This window comes from Giraffa tippelskirchi, chromosome 9, assembly GCF_054371585.1.
Source record: "Giraffa tippelskirchi isolate mGirTip1 chromosome 9, T2T-mGirTip1v1.2.pri, whole genome shotgun sequence".
Lineage (NCBI taxonomy): Eukaryota > Metazoa > Chordata > Mammalia > Artiodactyla > Giraffidae > Giraffa > Giraffa tippelskirchi.
In genome coordinates this window covers 57,516,060-57,532,905 of record NC_137283.1, presented here as the reverse complement: position 1 = coordinate 57,532,905, position 16,846 = coordinate 57,516,060, and the positions used below count along the sequence as shown (strand labels likewise).

General features: G+C 49.9%; 1 protein-coding gene across 1 annotated transcript in view; it reads left to right on the top strand.

The window, feature by feature from the left end:
• KBTBD12 (kelch repeat and BTB domain containing 12) overlaps positions 1-16,540 on the top strand; it is a 51,148-nt gene extending 34,608 nt beyond the window's left edge. The window contains exons 5-6 of the mRNA XM_081526602.1: positions 1,579-1,776; positions 13,900-16,540. Coding sequence (XP_081382728.1) covers positions 1,579-1,776; positions 13,900-14,081 — 380 coding nt within the window. The 3' untranslated portion in view covers positions 14,082-16,540. The remainder of the gene's footprint in view (positions 1-1,578; positions 1,777-13,899) is intronic.
• Positions 16,541-16,846: the final 306 nt, after the last annotated feature.

Genomic DNA, 16,846 nt, shown 5'->3' with positions numbered 1-16,846 from the left:
AAGAAACGCCATGACCGTCCTGCGATTAATCTCTAAGTGACACGACTCGTTGGGCAAAGGCTGTGAGAGCCGAGAGGTCTCAGCTCTGGTCTCGGAGTTGCTGTAAGCACGAGGGCCAAGTCCCACCCACACCCACTGTAGTGACCCTTCTGGGACCCTCTGGGGCAGCTGAGGCTGGCACTGTCCCGACTCAGATGGGCCGAGCAGAGCAGCTCATCCGATGGGGTGTGCGTGCAGTGAGGTCACCGAAGAGAGGACTGCCTTCCCCTCCAGGGACCTCACCTGCTTCCCAGGAGCCGCGCTTCAGACAGCCTTTCATTGTGGGGCAAGCTCCTGCTTCTTATTACAGTGGACTGGAAATCCGTATGCCATCACTGCCCCGGTGGAGGGTGGGTCTTAAAGTCATAATTATGCACACGGTGTTTCTGTTAACTTGTCGCAGTCTCTGGCCTTCCGAGCATAAGCCGTGTCTCCTATGAGGTGCCTGTCACGATGCCTGCTCTCTGTTTATTTATCCATGTGGCTTTCCACCCCGTCAACTTCCTACCAGCAGGAAACATGCGTCACTCCTTTCTCAGCTCATCACGAGCACTCTGCCTGGTGTGTAACAGGCAGTCAGAGAGCGCTTGTTGAATGCACTGTGTCGCTCAAAAACGGAAGACACACCGAGCATTTGGGTTTGGGGTCTCCTTTTGAACCCCAAAGCTAAAATTTACCAAAGACTGGCCCTGCCCTAAGGGGGGAAGATTCCTGCCCCTGAGAAGAGAGGGAGAGGGGACCCAGTGGTTAGGACTCTGCCCTTGCATTGCACCAGGGACAGGTTCCATACTTCATCAGGGACTTAAGATCCCACAAGCTGGGAGTCAGCGCCGCCAGAAATAAAATAAAAACAGGAAGAGAGGGAGAAATGGGCTGGCGACAATGAGGAGGGGAAAGGACCTTTGCTCGATAGCCAGGTGCGTGGAATCATAATGATCATAGGATGGCAGATGTTGGAACTGGGTCACCCTCACACTCAGACCGCAAAGTCTTCCTCTCAAGGGAGGGTCCCTGAGACAGCCAGTGCGGGTCTGCCCCACGTGTGAGCATAAACCGTGGGCACCATGGGTCAATGAGGCTGGACTTGGCTGTGTGCACAGTAGGCCTTACCACTGCTTAGACAGCATCTTGGGATAGAGGCATGGAGAGAGTACCGTGGAAGCTTCCATTACCATATGGAAACTAGACAACCAACGGGAATTTGCTGTAAGTCTCAGGAAACTCAAACAGGGGCTCTGTATCAACCTAGAGGGATGAGATGGGGAGGAGATGGGAGGGAGCTTCAAAAGGAAGGGGACATATGTATACCTACGGCTGATTCATGCTGACGTTTGACAGAAAACAGCAAAATTCTGCAAAGCAGTTATCCTTCAATAAAAAAAATTAATTAATTAAAAAAAAAAGAAAGCATCCCGGGAGAAGCACCAGGTGCATGAGAACCCCAAGGCCGTGAGCCTGGGGTACAGGCTGGGTGGGAAGGGGGCATGCCTGCGGGCACGGCTCTGCCCCGGTCACTCTGTCGTGTGTGCCCCTCTGCAGGTGGAATCGGGTGTGTCGGCCGGGACAAGGGCCAGGTCCGGAAGTGCCTGGACGCGGTGGAGATCTACAACCCGGACGGGGACTTCTGGAGAGAGGGGCCCCCCATGCCCACACCCCTGCTCTCGCTGCGCTCCAACTCCAGCAGCGCAGGCGCCGTGGACGGGAGGCTCTATGTCTGCGGGGGCTTCCACGGAGCAGGTACCCACTGGGCTGGAAACACTATGGCACCGCCCTTAACTGACCCAACTGGCAATCCTGAGAGCGAGGTGGGCTGAAAGGTTGTCGCTGAGCTGTGAAAGGCACCGGGATTCTTGGCCCCGGGAGGAGAGAAATTCAATCCAGGCCAGTGACATGGCTTGATTGCTCAGAGCTTTTGTGTGATAAAGTTTTATTAAAGTATAAAAGAGATAGAGAGAGCTTCTGACACAGACATCAGAAGGGGGCAGAGAGAGTCTGCTAGTCTTTGGCCGGACGTTATACAGCTACCAGCAGTCTACTAATTAGAGAAAGGAAATGTCTCAAAACTCAGAGACTGGCACCAGGCCCCTCACCCACAACATGCATTTTGAGATAACCTTGGCACCAGGTGAGTCATCCCGGGCCATAAAACGATTGACATGAATCTTGAAGAAAGGCAGGTTTCCAAGCAAATATATACTTTCATCAACATAGATTAGGAGAACAGTGTATGAGTAAAACATACTGGTTTGTCAAGTCAGTTCTGAGTCTTAGGTGGAACCGACTTGCAGACGGAGTCTAGGGTAAATGCATAGTTCATTCACATAGCTTAAGACAAACATTTCCATATGCAAACCACACTGGCTAGCTCCAGGTTTGAGAAAAGTGAAGTCCAGGGGGAGCCAGGTGTGGTCATGGCGACACAGAATTTTAAGAGAAACCTTTTTAAGTTTGTACAGAGAAGGGGAAAGCCTTAACCCTTGTAGTGTGTTTCCTCCTGCCGCTTAAGAGAGAGAGGAAGCATGTCTGACCCTTGCAGCCTGTTTCCTCTGTGTGGAGACCCCCGGCCTTCCTGCCTGTCACCCTCTCAGGTGACCGACTCAAAGTTGATGACCTCGAGGGACCTGCCGACCTCTGACCTTGGGTCTTCACACCCTCGGAGTGGGGGCTGCTCCCTCCTCTGTGGGTAGCAGGAATTAGGTGCGGAAGGGTCTGTAATGTGTCTGACACACGGCGGACACGCAACCAATAGGAGTTGAACACGAGGAGAGGAGGAATGGGGAAGGGAGGGCTGATGCCTGACTGTAGAACTGAAACACGTGAGGAGCACAGGAAACAGGAATAACCGGAAGTGCTGGGTGCTATCCATGCCTTTATCGGTCTTTATAAAAACCCTGCCCTCCGAAAACTCTTACTCCTGCACTGCTGCCACTTACTTGTGATAGACTGCTTGAAAGCACTTCTAAGATAATACCTAATCCATGCATTCATCACCAAACTCAGTCTCCATAAATCTAATTGCTTCCGTTGTTGCAATCTACATTATGGATTTATAATTTTTAATGCAACAGGGAGAATCTTAAATATGCATAAATCTAATAAGTGGCTGTCTCCAAAGTTTGATTAGTTGCCCTGGTAACTAAGGTGGAAAGCACTTACAGTAAAATGACTAGATGTTCCATCCTAACCTCCTTAATGGAGCTCGAGGCCAGGACCGATCCAGGGAAAACACGCCTCACGCAATCACAACTCTGGACGCACTCCAGATAAAAATGGCAGAGCTCCTGAAGGAAGCCAAGCCCACGATATGCCTGCCTTCGTGTTGAAAGCAAATAAATATGTTTAAGTTAAAGAATAAAGTTTTCATTAGGAACTAAGAGGCTTTGGAGATATGTGAACCTGATACAATGAGTGTGCCTTATTAGGCTCTTGATTCAAACAAATCTTCTGCAGAAAGATATTTTTTCAGATAGTCTGGGGAATTTGAATGTGAACTGGAGTGTTAAATGGACTGCAGTATTAATACCATCTAATACTAGATGGTATTAAGGAATTGGTAATTTTGTTAGGTCGTGATAATAAGGGTGTTTTAAGGGCTTCCCTGGTGGTTCAGACAGTAAAGAATCTGCCCACAATGCGGGAGACCCGAGTTTGGTCCCCAGGAGGAAGGCATGGCAACCCACTCCAGTATTCTTGCCTGGAAAACCCCATGAACAGAGGAGCCTTGTGGGATATAGTCCATGGGTTCTCAAAGAGTTGGACACATCCAAGGGACTAACACTTTCACTTTTTTCACTGTAGTTTTACATAAGAGAGGAAGAAAAAGGAAAGACGTTATGAATGATTAGAGATTGTGTAGAAGTTTTTATAGATGAAAATGATATGCAGTCTGAGATTTGTGTTAATCTACTCTAGCAAATATTTTTTTTAATTGAATGGGGCCTGGGTGCTGGGGGTGCCAAGAATAGATTTTACAACATTGGTAAACTGCTGGCCATTTGTACAGCTGGAGAATGGCTACAGGGGCTTTACTTACTACTTTTTTGTTTTCATTTTGGCCACATGGCTTATGGGATCTTAGTTCCCCAACCAGGGATCAGACCTGAGCCCTTGGTGGTGAGAGCATTGAACTCTAACCACTGGACTGCCAAAAGTCCATATTTACTAGTTTCTGTATGCTTGAAAGTCCCGGTACTAAGAAGCTTCAATTTTCCTTTCTCTATTTGTTCTTCATAGAATTTTCCAAAATGTATTTCTAATGGTTCTAATAGCTTTTATTATACTTTGGCCACCTAATGTGAAGAGCTGACTCATTGGAGAAGACCCTGATGCTGGGAAAGATTGAAGGCAGGAGGAGAAGGGAATGACAGAGGATGAGATGGTTGGATAACATCACCGACTCAAAGGATGTGAAACTCTGGGAGACAGTGAAGGACAGGGAAGCCTGGCGTGCTGCAGTCCATGGGGTCTCAGAGTCAGACAAGACCTACAGGCTGAACAACAAAATACCTTTTATATTAAACATCAGACACTCACATAAAGGTGGTACTTGTCACAGTAGCAAGAACCCTGGCAGGGCAAGGAGATCTTGTCAGGATCCTCGTTGGAGCCACGAGTGTAAGGTGGCCTGGGAGGGGGCAGGAGAGAGCCCAGGTGCCCAACCCCCCCCACCTCTAGGGCTCCCCTCCATCACTGACAGAGCTCAGCGCTAACCGGGCAACAGGAAAAGGAAGAACAAAGCACAGAAGTCCTGCTGGTCATGGCCCTGCTCTCTGTCCTCTGGCTGCAGGCTTTCTCTGGACCAGAAGAGACGGGCAGACAAGACGCAGGCAGCCTCGGAACCTCCGGAGCAGTGGGTGGTAATCAGTGTCTAAGGATCCAGGAGATACACTGCTTCATCGTGTTCCTTGTCTTATCTTCCTTTGTATCATATTGAGTTAGAGAATTGATATCCTGTTTTTCAAGGCTGTCAGAGCCAACCTCTTCTCCTGGAACAGTAATGGACTAATAATGCTTCCAGCCAGAGGGAAACGGATTTACCATGCAAGCTCTCAAAGTCCATTTTAATTATTTGCTTCGAAGGCAGTAGATTGTCTGGGACTGGCTGAGTGAATCGTCACAGGGGTTTTATGGAAAATAGAACTGTATTATTACAATAGCATGCTCATGATGAACTAGGGATCTCAGGGTCGGACCTGAAAACAAGCACTGAATTTTCTCTTTTTATGCGACACAAGCCTACACGTCCCACTTATTTACTCAGAAAACCACAGTCAAGAAATTTCTCTGGGCTTCTTTGGTGGCTCAGTGGTACACAACCCGCCTGCATTGCAGAAGACACAGACCGAGATGTGCGGCGGACTGCAGTCTACGGGGTCGCAAGGGTCGGACGTGACTGAGCAAATGAGCTCAGCTTGATGGATACCAAAGCATACAGTAAATACAGTGATAGGGTTTTGGTTAAAATGGTAGGTGGAACACCTCTGTTTTCTCCCACACCCCATGAAAAGGACAGTACGTGGAATGAACACAGTCAGACAAAGAGAAGGGGACAGGGCACAACAGCAATACAGTTTTGGAAGCACACAAGTGGGTGGGTGAGTAACTGCCCAGACACGAGAGCTCAGTGCTAACCTGGCAACAGGAAAAGGAAGCACAAACCACAGAACCCCGGGAGCGGACCAGCGACTGTGCAGGAGGGAAGTGGGGTGATGCCGAACACGTGGGCACAGAAGGCAGGAGGCCCCAACTCCTGCCCTCCCACCACACTGAGATAAAGCCCTTCCTACACCCCAACAAAGACAGCAGCTGAGGACAGGGCGGGAGTAGGGAGGTGATCAGCGATACAAACAGGGAACTTAAGAGAACAGCTATATCCCGAACCTCGAGAGCATCAGCTTTGTTCCTTCTCTGGCTCCCAGACGTGGGCCATACCCTCTAGGCAGGAGACTGGACGATTCTCCCCTGGGGATCTACCAGCGCCCCCCCCCAAGAAAGGGAAAGCAAACTCACCCCCTAAAGAACCTCACAGAAAAGGCTTCCGTGGTGTCCATTACAGATGAGCAAACAGCTGGGAATCATCAGACCTCTGCGGAAAGCGTGTACATGCCAGACAGAAATCAAAACACAGAAACGAAAAAACAGGCTATGCCAGGAGGAGAGGCGTCCTTGGAGAGAAGAGAGAATGTGTGTCGGTGCCAAAGCATTCCTGGAGGTTAAGAACACGATGGAAAGAAATCTTCAGCAGAAAACCTGGGGTGCAGGGTGGAAGGAACATCTCAGCAACTGGGCAGGAAACGAGAGAAAGACAGGGTATGTCTGTGATGTCCAATATTTGAATAACAGGAGATTCAGTAAAAAAAAAAAAAAAGAGAGAGAGAGAAAGGAATAGAGACAATGGTTGGATGAAACATCCCTGAAGTAAATGAGGAAAGTTTCCTCGAACTGAAGTCCCCCGTTGAAACGAAACGGCCATCCCAGCGGAGCGGGAGAAAACAGACGTGAAGTGAAGCACGTCCCTGCGACAACACGGATACCAGGGACACAGGAGGGTCCCGAGAGTCCCGGAGAGAAAGGGCTCGTCTCGTACAAAGTGTCAGGAATCAGAGGAGCACACTTAGGAAACAGGACGCCGGGAGCGAGAAGAAAGGGAAGCTAATGCCTTCAAATGCCTACGGGAAAGTCACCTTCTCCCTGCGCCGCTGTACCTCCCGAACCTCCTAGTGGGGGGTGCGTTTTCAGACGTGAGACACGCTATGTCTCCCAAAATCTGTCTCCCCCCTTCCCTTTCCTTAGGTTTTCCTTCACCAAAAACAAGCGTCCAAGCCAAGTAAGAGTAGGAAGTGGGGGCTTCCCTGGCGGTCCAGTGGCTAAGACTCCAAGCACCCAGTGTAGGGGGCCCAGGTTCGATCCCTTGTCAGGGAACTAGACCCTGCAAGCTGCAGTGGAGATTGACGATCCACGTGCCACACACAGCTAAGGCCCAGTGCAGCCAAACAAATGCATAGAAATAAAATATTTTTAAAAAGCGTAGATGGGGACCAGGAGACAGAGTTGAACACTGCAAGGGCAGGCATGCTTCCTGGCCATTATAAAGGCTCCCCGTTCCCGAGCCTGGGGCTCCCCTCCTACAGGGCAGCCCACTGGCTGTGCAGGTGCCGCCTGGCACTCTCCATGCTGCCGTGGGGCTTGGGACTCAAGTTACTGGCAGCTTTAAAAGCAGGGGCACTTGGTCCTTCCTCCAGACCCAGGAGTTTCAGACCATCTGCCAGTACCCGTGGAGCTGCAGCAAGCTCACCGGCAGAGTCTCAGACTCTTCACAGTTCTTTCCCAGAGTCCTGGGACTCACCAGGGTAAAAGACAGACTCACAACCTCTGCTGTCCACCTCAAGCACCGACTGAGGAAGCCAAGGTTACATTTCAGAAAGATGAGCGCTCGTGACACCAATGCTTCACAAACTCACAGTATACAGGAGAGGAGGGAACATTTCCAGCACTTCTGATGAGGCCAGTATCTCCCTGATACCAAAATTGGACAGACATTGCAAGAAAACTACAGGCCACTAATGCTGCATGAATACAGATGCCAAAATTCTCAATAAAAGACTGGCAAACTGAATGCAGCAATGTGGAGAGTTACACACTATGACCAAGCAGGATTTATCCCAGGCCTGAAAAGTTGGTTTACAAAGATTAATCAATGTGATATACTATCAGTATATTTGTAGAATCAGGTTGATCATCTCAATAGATGTAGAAAAAGAATCTGACAAAATCCAACACCTTCCACAGTATAACACCCAAAACAGGGGGTAGAAGTGGACTTGCACAACCCGATAAAGGGCATCTGTGAAAATCCACAGGTAGCATCAGACTTACTGCTGGACTAAAAGCTCTCCCCCAAGATCGGTAACAAGACAAAAATGCCCCCCCTTGCACTTCTAGTCAACATTGTACTAATCAGGGCAGTTAGGAAAGAAAATAAATAAATAAAAGGCGTCCAGATTGGAGAGGAATAGGTAACTGCCTATGACATGATATTTTATTTGGAAAATCTGAAGGGACCCACCAGAAAAGCTCCGAGAGGGACTTCCCTGGTGGCCCATCGTTTGAGAACTCACCTTGTGGTGCAGGAGACGTGGGTTCAATCCCTGATCGTCGGGGAACTAAGATCCCACACGCCTCAGCTGCAGAGCAACCAGGCTGCTGCAGAGAGGACCCCATGTGCTGCAACCGAGGACGGATGCAGGAAAACAGATAAATATTCACAAAAGAAAAAAGCCACCAGAGCTAACACGTGACTTCAACAAGGTTGTAGGACACGAGGCGAACGTACAAAAATTAACTGTATTTCCATACGCTCACAACAACTACTCCAAAAATAACACTGAGAGAGAAACTCCAGGACTGCCTTGGTGGTCCGGTGGCTCAGCCTCTGTGCTCCCAGCGCAGGAGGCCTGGGTTCGATTCCTGGTCAGGGAACTCAGTCCCACATGCCGCAACTAAAGCTCCCGAGTGCTGTAACTAAGCACAGCCAAATAATTACTAAATAAATAGATTTTTAAAAAGAAAAAAAATCCATTTATAATAGTATCAGAAATAATAAGGGGCTTCCCTAGTGGCTCAGACAGTAGCGAATCTGCCTGCAGTGTAGGAGACCAGGGTCTGATCCCTGGGTTGGGGTGATCCCCTGGAGAGGTGAATGGCACCCCCTCCAGTATCCTTGCCTGGAAAATCCCATGGACAGAGGAGCCTGGTGGGCTCAGTCCCTGGGGTTGCAAACAGTGACACACACACACACACACACACACACACAATGTGACTCCAAAACCCTCAGCACTTGTACAATGAAAAGTGCGCATCATTAAAGACATTGAAAACCCAAATAAATGATAAGACATCACACCCAGAGATTGGCAAACTGATCCCAAATTTACATGGAGATGCAAGAGACTCAGAATACTCAAAACAATCTTGTAAAAGAACAAAGAAGATTCACACTTCCTAATCTCAACACTTCCTTCACAGCTATAATAATCAATGACTGTGTGGTAGGGGCACCATGATAGACATGGAGATCAATGGAATATATTTGAGAGTCCAGAAATGATCCCTTATTTTAATGGTGAATTTATTTTCAATAATAGTGCTAGACAATTCAACGGGGAAACAATCCCCTTTTCAGCAAGTGGTGCAGGAATAATTGGATATCCACGTGCGATAATTGGATATTCATTCACGTGCAAATGAGTGAAGTTTGGACCTCACACAAGCACAAAAATGAACTCAAAATGAATCAAAAACCTAATCCCAAGAGGTAAAACTATACACTTTCAGAAGAAAACATAGGTGTAAATCTTTGTGATCCTGAGTTAGGCAATGGTTTCTTATATAAACTTAGAGCACAACTAAGAAAAAATAGATGCGTTGTACATCAAATTTAAACTTCCATGCTCCAAAGGTCAATGTCAAGAGAGTGAAAGTACAACCCACAGGATGGGCGAAAACATCACACATCTAGCAAGAAACTTGTATCTCGAATCTGTTAAAAGTCTTACAACTTAATAATACAAAGAAAACTATTAGTAACACTCTTTAAAAAACTGGCAAAGGACCTGCATAGATATGTATCCAATGAAAATAAAGAAATGGCCAAGGGGTCACATGACCAGCCAGTAGGAAAATGCAAATCAAAACCACAGTGAGATAATCCTTTACACCTACTAAGGCGACTGTAAGAAAAAGAAACAGGTAATAACAAGTGTTGACAAGGGCTGGAGAAACCCGACCCTCATACGTGGCTGGAGGGAATGTAAACTGGAGCAGCTGCTGTGGAGTTTGAAACCTGAGGTTTTTGGAGTCACAGTGTGTGTGTGTCTATGTTACTCTTTGTAACACCACGGACAGCAGCAATTCCCTTCCAAAGCATATACACCAGAGAGATGAAAACATCTGTCCACACAAAAGCAGCGTGCAAGTGTGCAGAGCTGCAGTACTTGTAACCCGCAAAACACAAACAACCTAAGTGTTTACCAACTAAGGATGGATAAATGAAATACGGTCCATCCATACAATGTTACCTGGCGATAAAGGAACGAAGGCTAACACAGGTTACAACGGGAATGAACCTTGAAAACGCTGTGCTCGGTGAAAGACGGCAGTCACAGAAGACCCCAAATGAGTCCATTTATACGAAATGTCCAGAAAAGGCAAGTGTGTGGAGATGGAATGTCAGGGGCTGGGGGGAGTGTGAACAGGAACGTAATGCTAATGGGGACAGGGTTGCTTTCTGGGAGTGATGAAAATGTCTTCAAACCAGATGGTGGCGATGGTTGAAACAGTTCTGTGAATATACTAAGAACCACTGAATTGTTCATTAAAAAAAGACAACACTGTGAGAGTTGGACTCTAAAGAAAGCTGAGCGCCAAAGAATTGATGCTTTTGAACTGTGGTGTTGGAGAAGACTCCTGAGAGTCCCTTGGACTGCAAGGAGATCCAGCCAGGCCATCCTAAAGGAAATCAGTCCTAAATGTTCATTGGAAGGACTGATGTTGAAGCTGAAACTCCAATCCTTTGACCACCTGATGGGAAGAACTAACTCATTGGAAAAGACCCTGATGCTGGGAAAGATTGAAGGCGGGAGGAGAAGGGGACGACAGGGGATGAGATGGTTGGATGGCATCACCGCCTCAATGGACATGAATTTGAGTAAACTCCGGGAGTTGGTGACGGACAGGGAGGCCTGGCGTGCTGCAGTCCATGGGGTTTCGAAGAGTCAGACATGACTGAGCGACTGAACAACAACAACGAGTTTCTTTATTGGCTGCACCAGGTCTTAGCTGTGGCACACAGGATCCTCAATCTTCCCGGCAGCATGCAAGATCTTAGCTACAGTATGCGGGCTGTAGTTCCCTAACTAGGGATCGAGCCCGGGTCCCCTGCATTGGGAGCTCAGAGTCCTAGACTTTGGACCACCGGAGACGCCCCTGAACTGTTCACTTTTAAAAGATGGATTTTATGACATGTGGATGATACCTCAATAAGATGTTATTAGAGAAAAATGTCAACCCTCCTCCCCTTCTCGCTCCCCACCCTACAAGCAACCAGCTTTTGTGGGGGACCCTAGCGAGGAGAATTAAGCTGGCCTGACATGGGGAGCGTGGATGCAGATGGAGTCTTTGAGTGGGAGAGGCAGAAATGGCTCCTTCCGGAGGGTGGGGGGGATTTGGTTCCCAGAGGCAAAGAGAGAAGACAGTGGGGCAGCTGACACCTTGAAGCAGGGACCTACTCCCTGCTCAGAGAAACCTCCAAGAGGTGACACCGCGGCCCTAGGAACTTGCAAAAGATTCCGTGTCCATGCCTGGCCACAGAAATGCCACCTTCCCAGGGACCAGGTGGGCTTGGCCAGCAAGCATCCTGGCGACAACCATGATGAACTGAGGCCAAAGACCTGCGCCATGTCTGGCAGCTCGGGTGTGACCTCCACATCCTTGTATGTCCACCAGGAGGCTGCTTCCAGAGGGAGCCGCAAACTGAAAATGGATAAACTTCAAAAACCCACATCCAGACACCTGGTAGTCAAACTTTTAAAACTAGAGATATTACTTTGCCAACAAAGGTCCGTCTCATCAAGGCTATGGTTTTTCCAGTGGTCATGTATGGATGTGAAAATTGGACTATAAAGAAAGCTGAGCACCAAAGAATTGATGCTTTTGAACTGTGGTGTTGGAGAAGACTCTTGAGAGTCCCTTGGACTGCAAGGAGATCCAACCAGTCCATCCTAAAGGAGATCAGTCCTGGGTGTTCATTGGAAGGACTGATGCTGAAGCTGAAACTCCAAAACTTTGGCCACCTGATGTGAAGAACTGACTCATTGGAAAACATCCTGATGCTGGGAAAGATTGAAGGCCGGAGGAGAAGGGGACGATAGAGGATGAGATGGTTGGATGGCATTACCGACTCAATGGACATGAGTTTGAGTAAACTCTGGGAATTGGTGGTGAACAGGGAGGCCTGGCGTGCTGCCATCCACAGGGTCGCAAAGAGTTGGACATGACTGAGCAACTGAATTGAACTGAACTGAATGTTTAAGAGCCAGAGAAAAATAAGAGATAAAGTATGAGGGAAAATTATTAGAATCACTGCAGGTTTCTGCAATCAAAGAGACCAGAAGCCAACGGAGCAGAATCTGAGCACAGAAAACACAGACACACACACACACACACACACACGGCCGGCTGCCTGGAGTTACAGACCCAGCACAAACAGCCTCCAGAATCGAGGGCAAAATGATGATCATGTGGGCTCAGGTGGTCTCAGGCGGAGGAAAGCTAAGAGAATGCATTGCCAGAAGACCTGCTTTAAAAAGAGAGAGAGAGAAGGAGAATTCTCTAAACGAAGGGAAACGGTATCGCTGAGAAAGTATCCTGGAGGAGAAAGAGAAAGAGAGGGAAACAGTGAAGAGCGGGCTGAATGTAACAGACCATGGTTCCTCCTCTTCCACTCCTGCACACATGAATGGCCGTTGACAGGAAAAAAAGTTAGCATTGTCTGAGGGGAGCTCCCGCCTCCACTTAGGTGATGAAGTGTAAATGCAAACAGTTTGTTCAAAGGTACTGTAATCCTTAGAACAACTACTGAAAAATAGCTGTACAAAGAAGTATGCTTAATAAAAAAAATTAGAAAAAAAAAGGAGGCTTAAAAGCTCAAGATAAATTGAAATGGGATATTTGAAATATTCAAGCAATCCAGGGTCTTCCCTGGTGGTCCAGTGGCTGAGAATCTGCCTTCCAGGGCAGGGGACACGGATTTGATCCCTGATCAGGAAACTAAGATCCCATGTGCCTCAGGGCAGTTAAGCCCGTGAGCTGCAACTACGCAGCCTGCTGGTGTAGATTCTGTGTTCCGAAAGAGGGCAACTAGACAAGCCCCCATACCACAACAAAGACCCAGGGAAGCAAAAAAAGAGAGAGAGAAGGAAAAATTCAAGTAATCCGAAAATAAGAAGGGGAAACGGAGGAGAGCAGAAATCAGAGTTCGGTGGCTTGGGAAGGTCCCCTGGAGGAGGAGACAGCAGCCTGGAGAATCCCACGGACAGAGGAGCCTGGCGGGCTACCGTCCACGGGGTCACAGAGAGCCAGTTGTGACTGCCACATGAGGGTGAACCTGGGGGACATGGCGCTAAGCAGGGGAATCCAGACCAAAAAGCCATCCCCCTGTGGTCTCACTGAGACGCAGACTCCAGAAAAGCCAAACTCACAGAAGCAGACAGTGGAGACGTGTGTGACAGGGACTCTGCAGGGGGGAGACGAGGAGATGCTGGTTGGAAGGGCCAGGCCTCCAGCTCCAAGGTGAGGGCATTCTGGGGATCTAAGGCCTGGCTGGGAACTACAGCTGACAGTACTGGGAGCCCCTGGCAGGCCAGTGGTCAGGACTGGGCGCTTTCCCAGCCGCGGCCCAGGTTCAATCTCTGGTCAGGGAACTAAGATCCTACAAGCCGTTTGGCAAAAAAAAAACACACAAAAAAACAAAAAACAGAAAAGAACACTGTATTGTGTACCTGAGATTTGCTGAGTGTTCTCAGCACACACAGGTGCCATGGGGGTGAGGGGGGTGTGAATAGCTCGGCTGTGGTGGCCATTGCACAGTGTGTGTGCAGCTCAATCACCGCACATCTGAACAGCGCCCGAACGTGAGGTCTCACGCAGCCCTGCTTAGTTCCTAAGTGTCAGGAGCACCGTGTCTTCTGCAGCGCCGTGGGCATGCTTCTTGCCTGACTTGGTGCACGGTGCCTCCTAGAGGAAGCTGTGTGATGGTGATGACGACCTCTGGGTTCAGTGCCGTCCGACTCTGTTGCTTTTCAGATCGCCACGAGGTTATCTGCAAGGAGATCCTGGAGCTGGACCCCTGGGAGAACCAGTGGAACGTTGTAGCCGTCGACGTCCTCATGCACGACAGCTACGACGTCTGCCTGGTGGCCAGGATGAACCCCCGCGACCTTATCCCCCCGCCATCGGATCTGCTGGAGGAGGGCGCGGGGCGTTGAGGTCAGCGTCGCTGGGGGGGCCTCCCGTGGTGTCTGCGGAGGAGGCGCTGGGGATGGAGGGTCCACACGTACATCCGTCACCAGGGACACGTGCGTTGCATGCGTAGTGGCCCCCAAGCAGAGCTGCGCGTGCTGGGCCCTGCAGGGGATGTAGGTTATGCAGACAGAGGGGACCCAGCCTTTGCAATGTCTTCCCCAAGGTCGGAGGGGAAGGACGGAGCTGCCCGCTTGAGTCACAGATGAGCAGCTTCGGGAAACAGCTTTCTCCCAATATAATTTAGGAATGATGTTTGAATATCCCGTGCAAACCTGTCTATTTCACTTGTCATCTCTGCTTCTGGAAGCCTACTGCATCCAAAGAGTGCATTCTGGTAGCTGTCCTTCACCAATTTCCCAAGAGTTTCACATGCACAAGACTCTTACTTAAGCAGGAACAGTCAGTGGATCCCCTCTGACTTCCCCAGGGGAGACCAGCCTTGGAGCAGAGCCATGTGACTCTGTTGTTGGTATTCAGTCGCTCAGTCGTGTCTGACTCTTTGCAATCCCATGGACTGCAGCACACCAGGCCTCCCTGTCTATCACTATCTCCCAGAGTTTGCTCAAACTCATGTCCATCGAGTCAGTGATGCCATCCAACCATCTCATCCTCTGTCGTCCCCGTCTCCTCCTGCCCCCAATCCTTCCCAGCATCAGGGTCTTTTCCAAGGTGTCAGTTCTTTGTATCAGGTGGCCAAAGTACTGGAGCTTCAGCTTCAGTCCTTCCAATGAATATTCAGGACTGATCTCCTTTAGGATGGACTGGTTGGATCTCCTTGCAGTCCAAGGAGCTCTCAGGAGTCTTCTCCAACACCACAGTTCAAAAGCATCAGTTCTTTGGTGCTCAGCTTTCTTTATGGTCCAAATCTCACATCCGTACATGATGACTGGAAAAACCATAGCTCTGACTATACAGACCTTTGTTGGCAAAGTGATGTCTCTGCTTTTTAATACACTGTCTAGATTTATCATAGCCTTTCTTCCCAGGAGCAAGTGTCTTTTAATATCATGGCTGCAGTCACGGTCCACGGTGATTTTGGAGCCCAAGACTGGGCGGCCTGTACCCCACGTCCCCACATTCCATCTGCTGATCCAGGCAGGAGGGGCTGGTCCATGGAAGCTGGAGCTAGCTGGAAACCCACTTCTGTCACCATGAAAGGGGGCCAGTCAGACCCAGGGTAGGTTGTCCTGAGTAGGCCAGACTCTCGGAGGGCGAGGTCATACCTATCTCCTTGCAGGTGTACCCCAGGTGGCCATGGCAGCCCCCAGCACGCACGTGGAGATGTCCCTGCTCCAGCCACGTGACCACAGTGGAAGCTGCCAGGTTCCCCTGGATCGGGGCGGGGGGCCCTGTGGGCAGGTCGCGCACTTTTCTAGAGGCGCTGGGTTTGGCATCTAGGCTCTGGTCCCAGCCCTGCTTCTCAGCACGCTGTGTGCTCCTGGCAGCATAACCTTTCTGAAGCCTTGTTCCCCTTCCTGTGCAGGAAGGGAAGGAAAGTGCCCTGTAGGGCTGGTGAGAAGTGAGTGACAAAGCGCCGAGCACAGCGCCTGCGAGACAGCACCACGGGCTGCACTCTGCGGCTGCTTCTCCTTTCAGTATCACGTCATCAGCATCCGCCAAAGCAGGGTGCCCAGAACACCCCCCATGGAGGGGAACTTGGGGTTCCAGGGAGAGAGGGGCATCAGCTTTGAGATGCCCTGGCCCCAGTCCCCCTGCCACTCTGGGTCCAGGTGGGGGGCTGATAACCCAGTCCTGGTGCGGCTCCTCTGGCCCACATTTGTAACTCCGCCCTCCGGTTGTTTGCTCAAACTTATGTCCATTGAGAGTCGGTGATGCCTTCCAACCACCTCATCTTCTGCCGTCCCCTTCTCCTCCCGCCTTCAATCTTTCCCAGCATCAGGGTCTTTTCTAATGAGTCAGTTCTTCACATTAAGTGGTCAAAGGATTGGAGCTTCAGCATCAGTCCTTCCAATGAATATTTACAGTTGATTTCCTTTAGGATGGAATGGTTGGATCTAGATGTGACTTTGAACTCTGGGAGACAGTGGAGGACTGGGGAGCCTGGCGGCTGCAGTCTATGGGATCGCAGAGAGTGGGACGCACTTAGAGACCCAACAGCAGCAGCCTCCTGTTGTTGGACAGAGTTAGCAATCCGGCCTCAAATGTTTCCCTGTCTGCCCTGTCCTCACCTGAGATGAAGGTTGTCCCAGTGTGGGGTGGGGGGGTAGTGGGGGGACTCATAAAACTGGGACCGTTGCTGGTTCTCTTCCTCGTGAGACAGGATGGTTGGGGGCTGAGCACGGGGCATGGGGTGGGGCTGGGGGGAGTGATCCGGGCGCTGAAGCATCATGGTTCTCACTGACTGACTTTGTAGTGAGCACGTGCTTTAAACTGAATCATTAAATAAGGTCTCACTGATAAACCTTGCTCTCAGTTCGTTTCTCCTGCTGCGGTTTAGGGTGGCTCCCATTTGAGGAGGGGGCACTCAGCACTCCCCAGGTGAGAATCAGAGTCGGGGAGGACCATCTTCAGGGACATCAGGAGACAGGCCCAGAGGCCAGGACATGGCTGGGTGGCCAAGGACAGGATGTGCTCCTGTTCCCAGGGCAGCTGAAGCCCCAGAGGAGATGGGACCGATCACAGAAGACCCCCAGCAAGTAGAGGGAGAGACAGGCCGCTCTCCGGGCTGAGGCCCCAGAGCTGCAGAGACTGCGGGTACCTGAGAGGA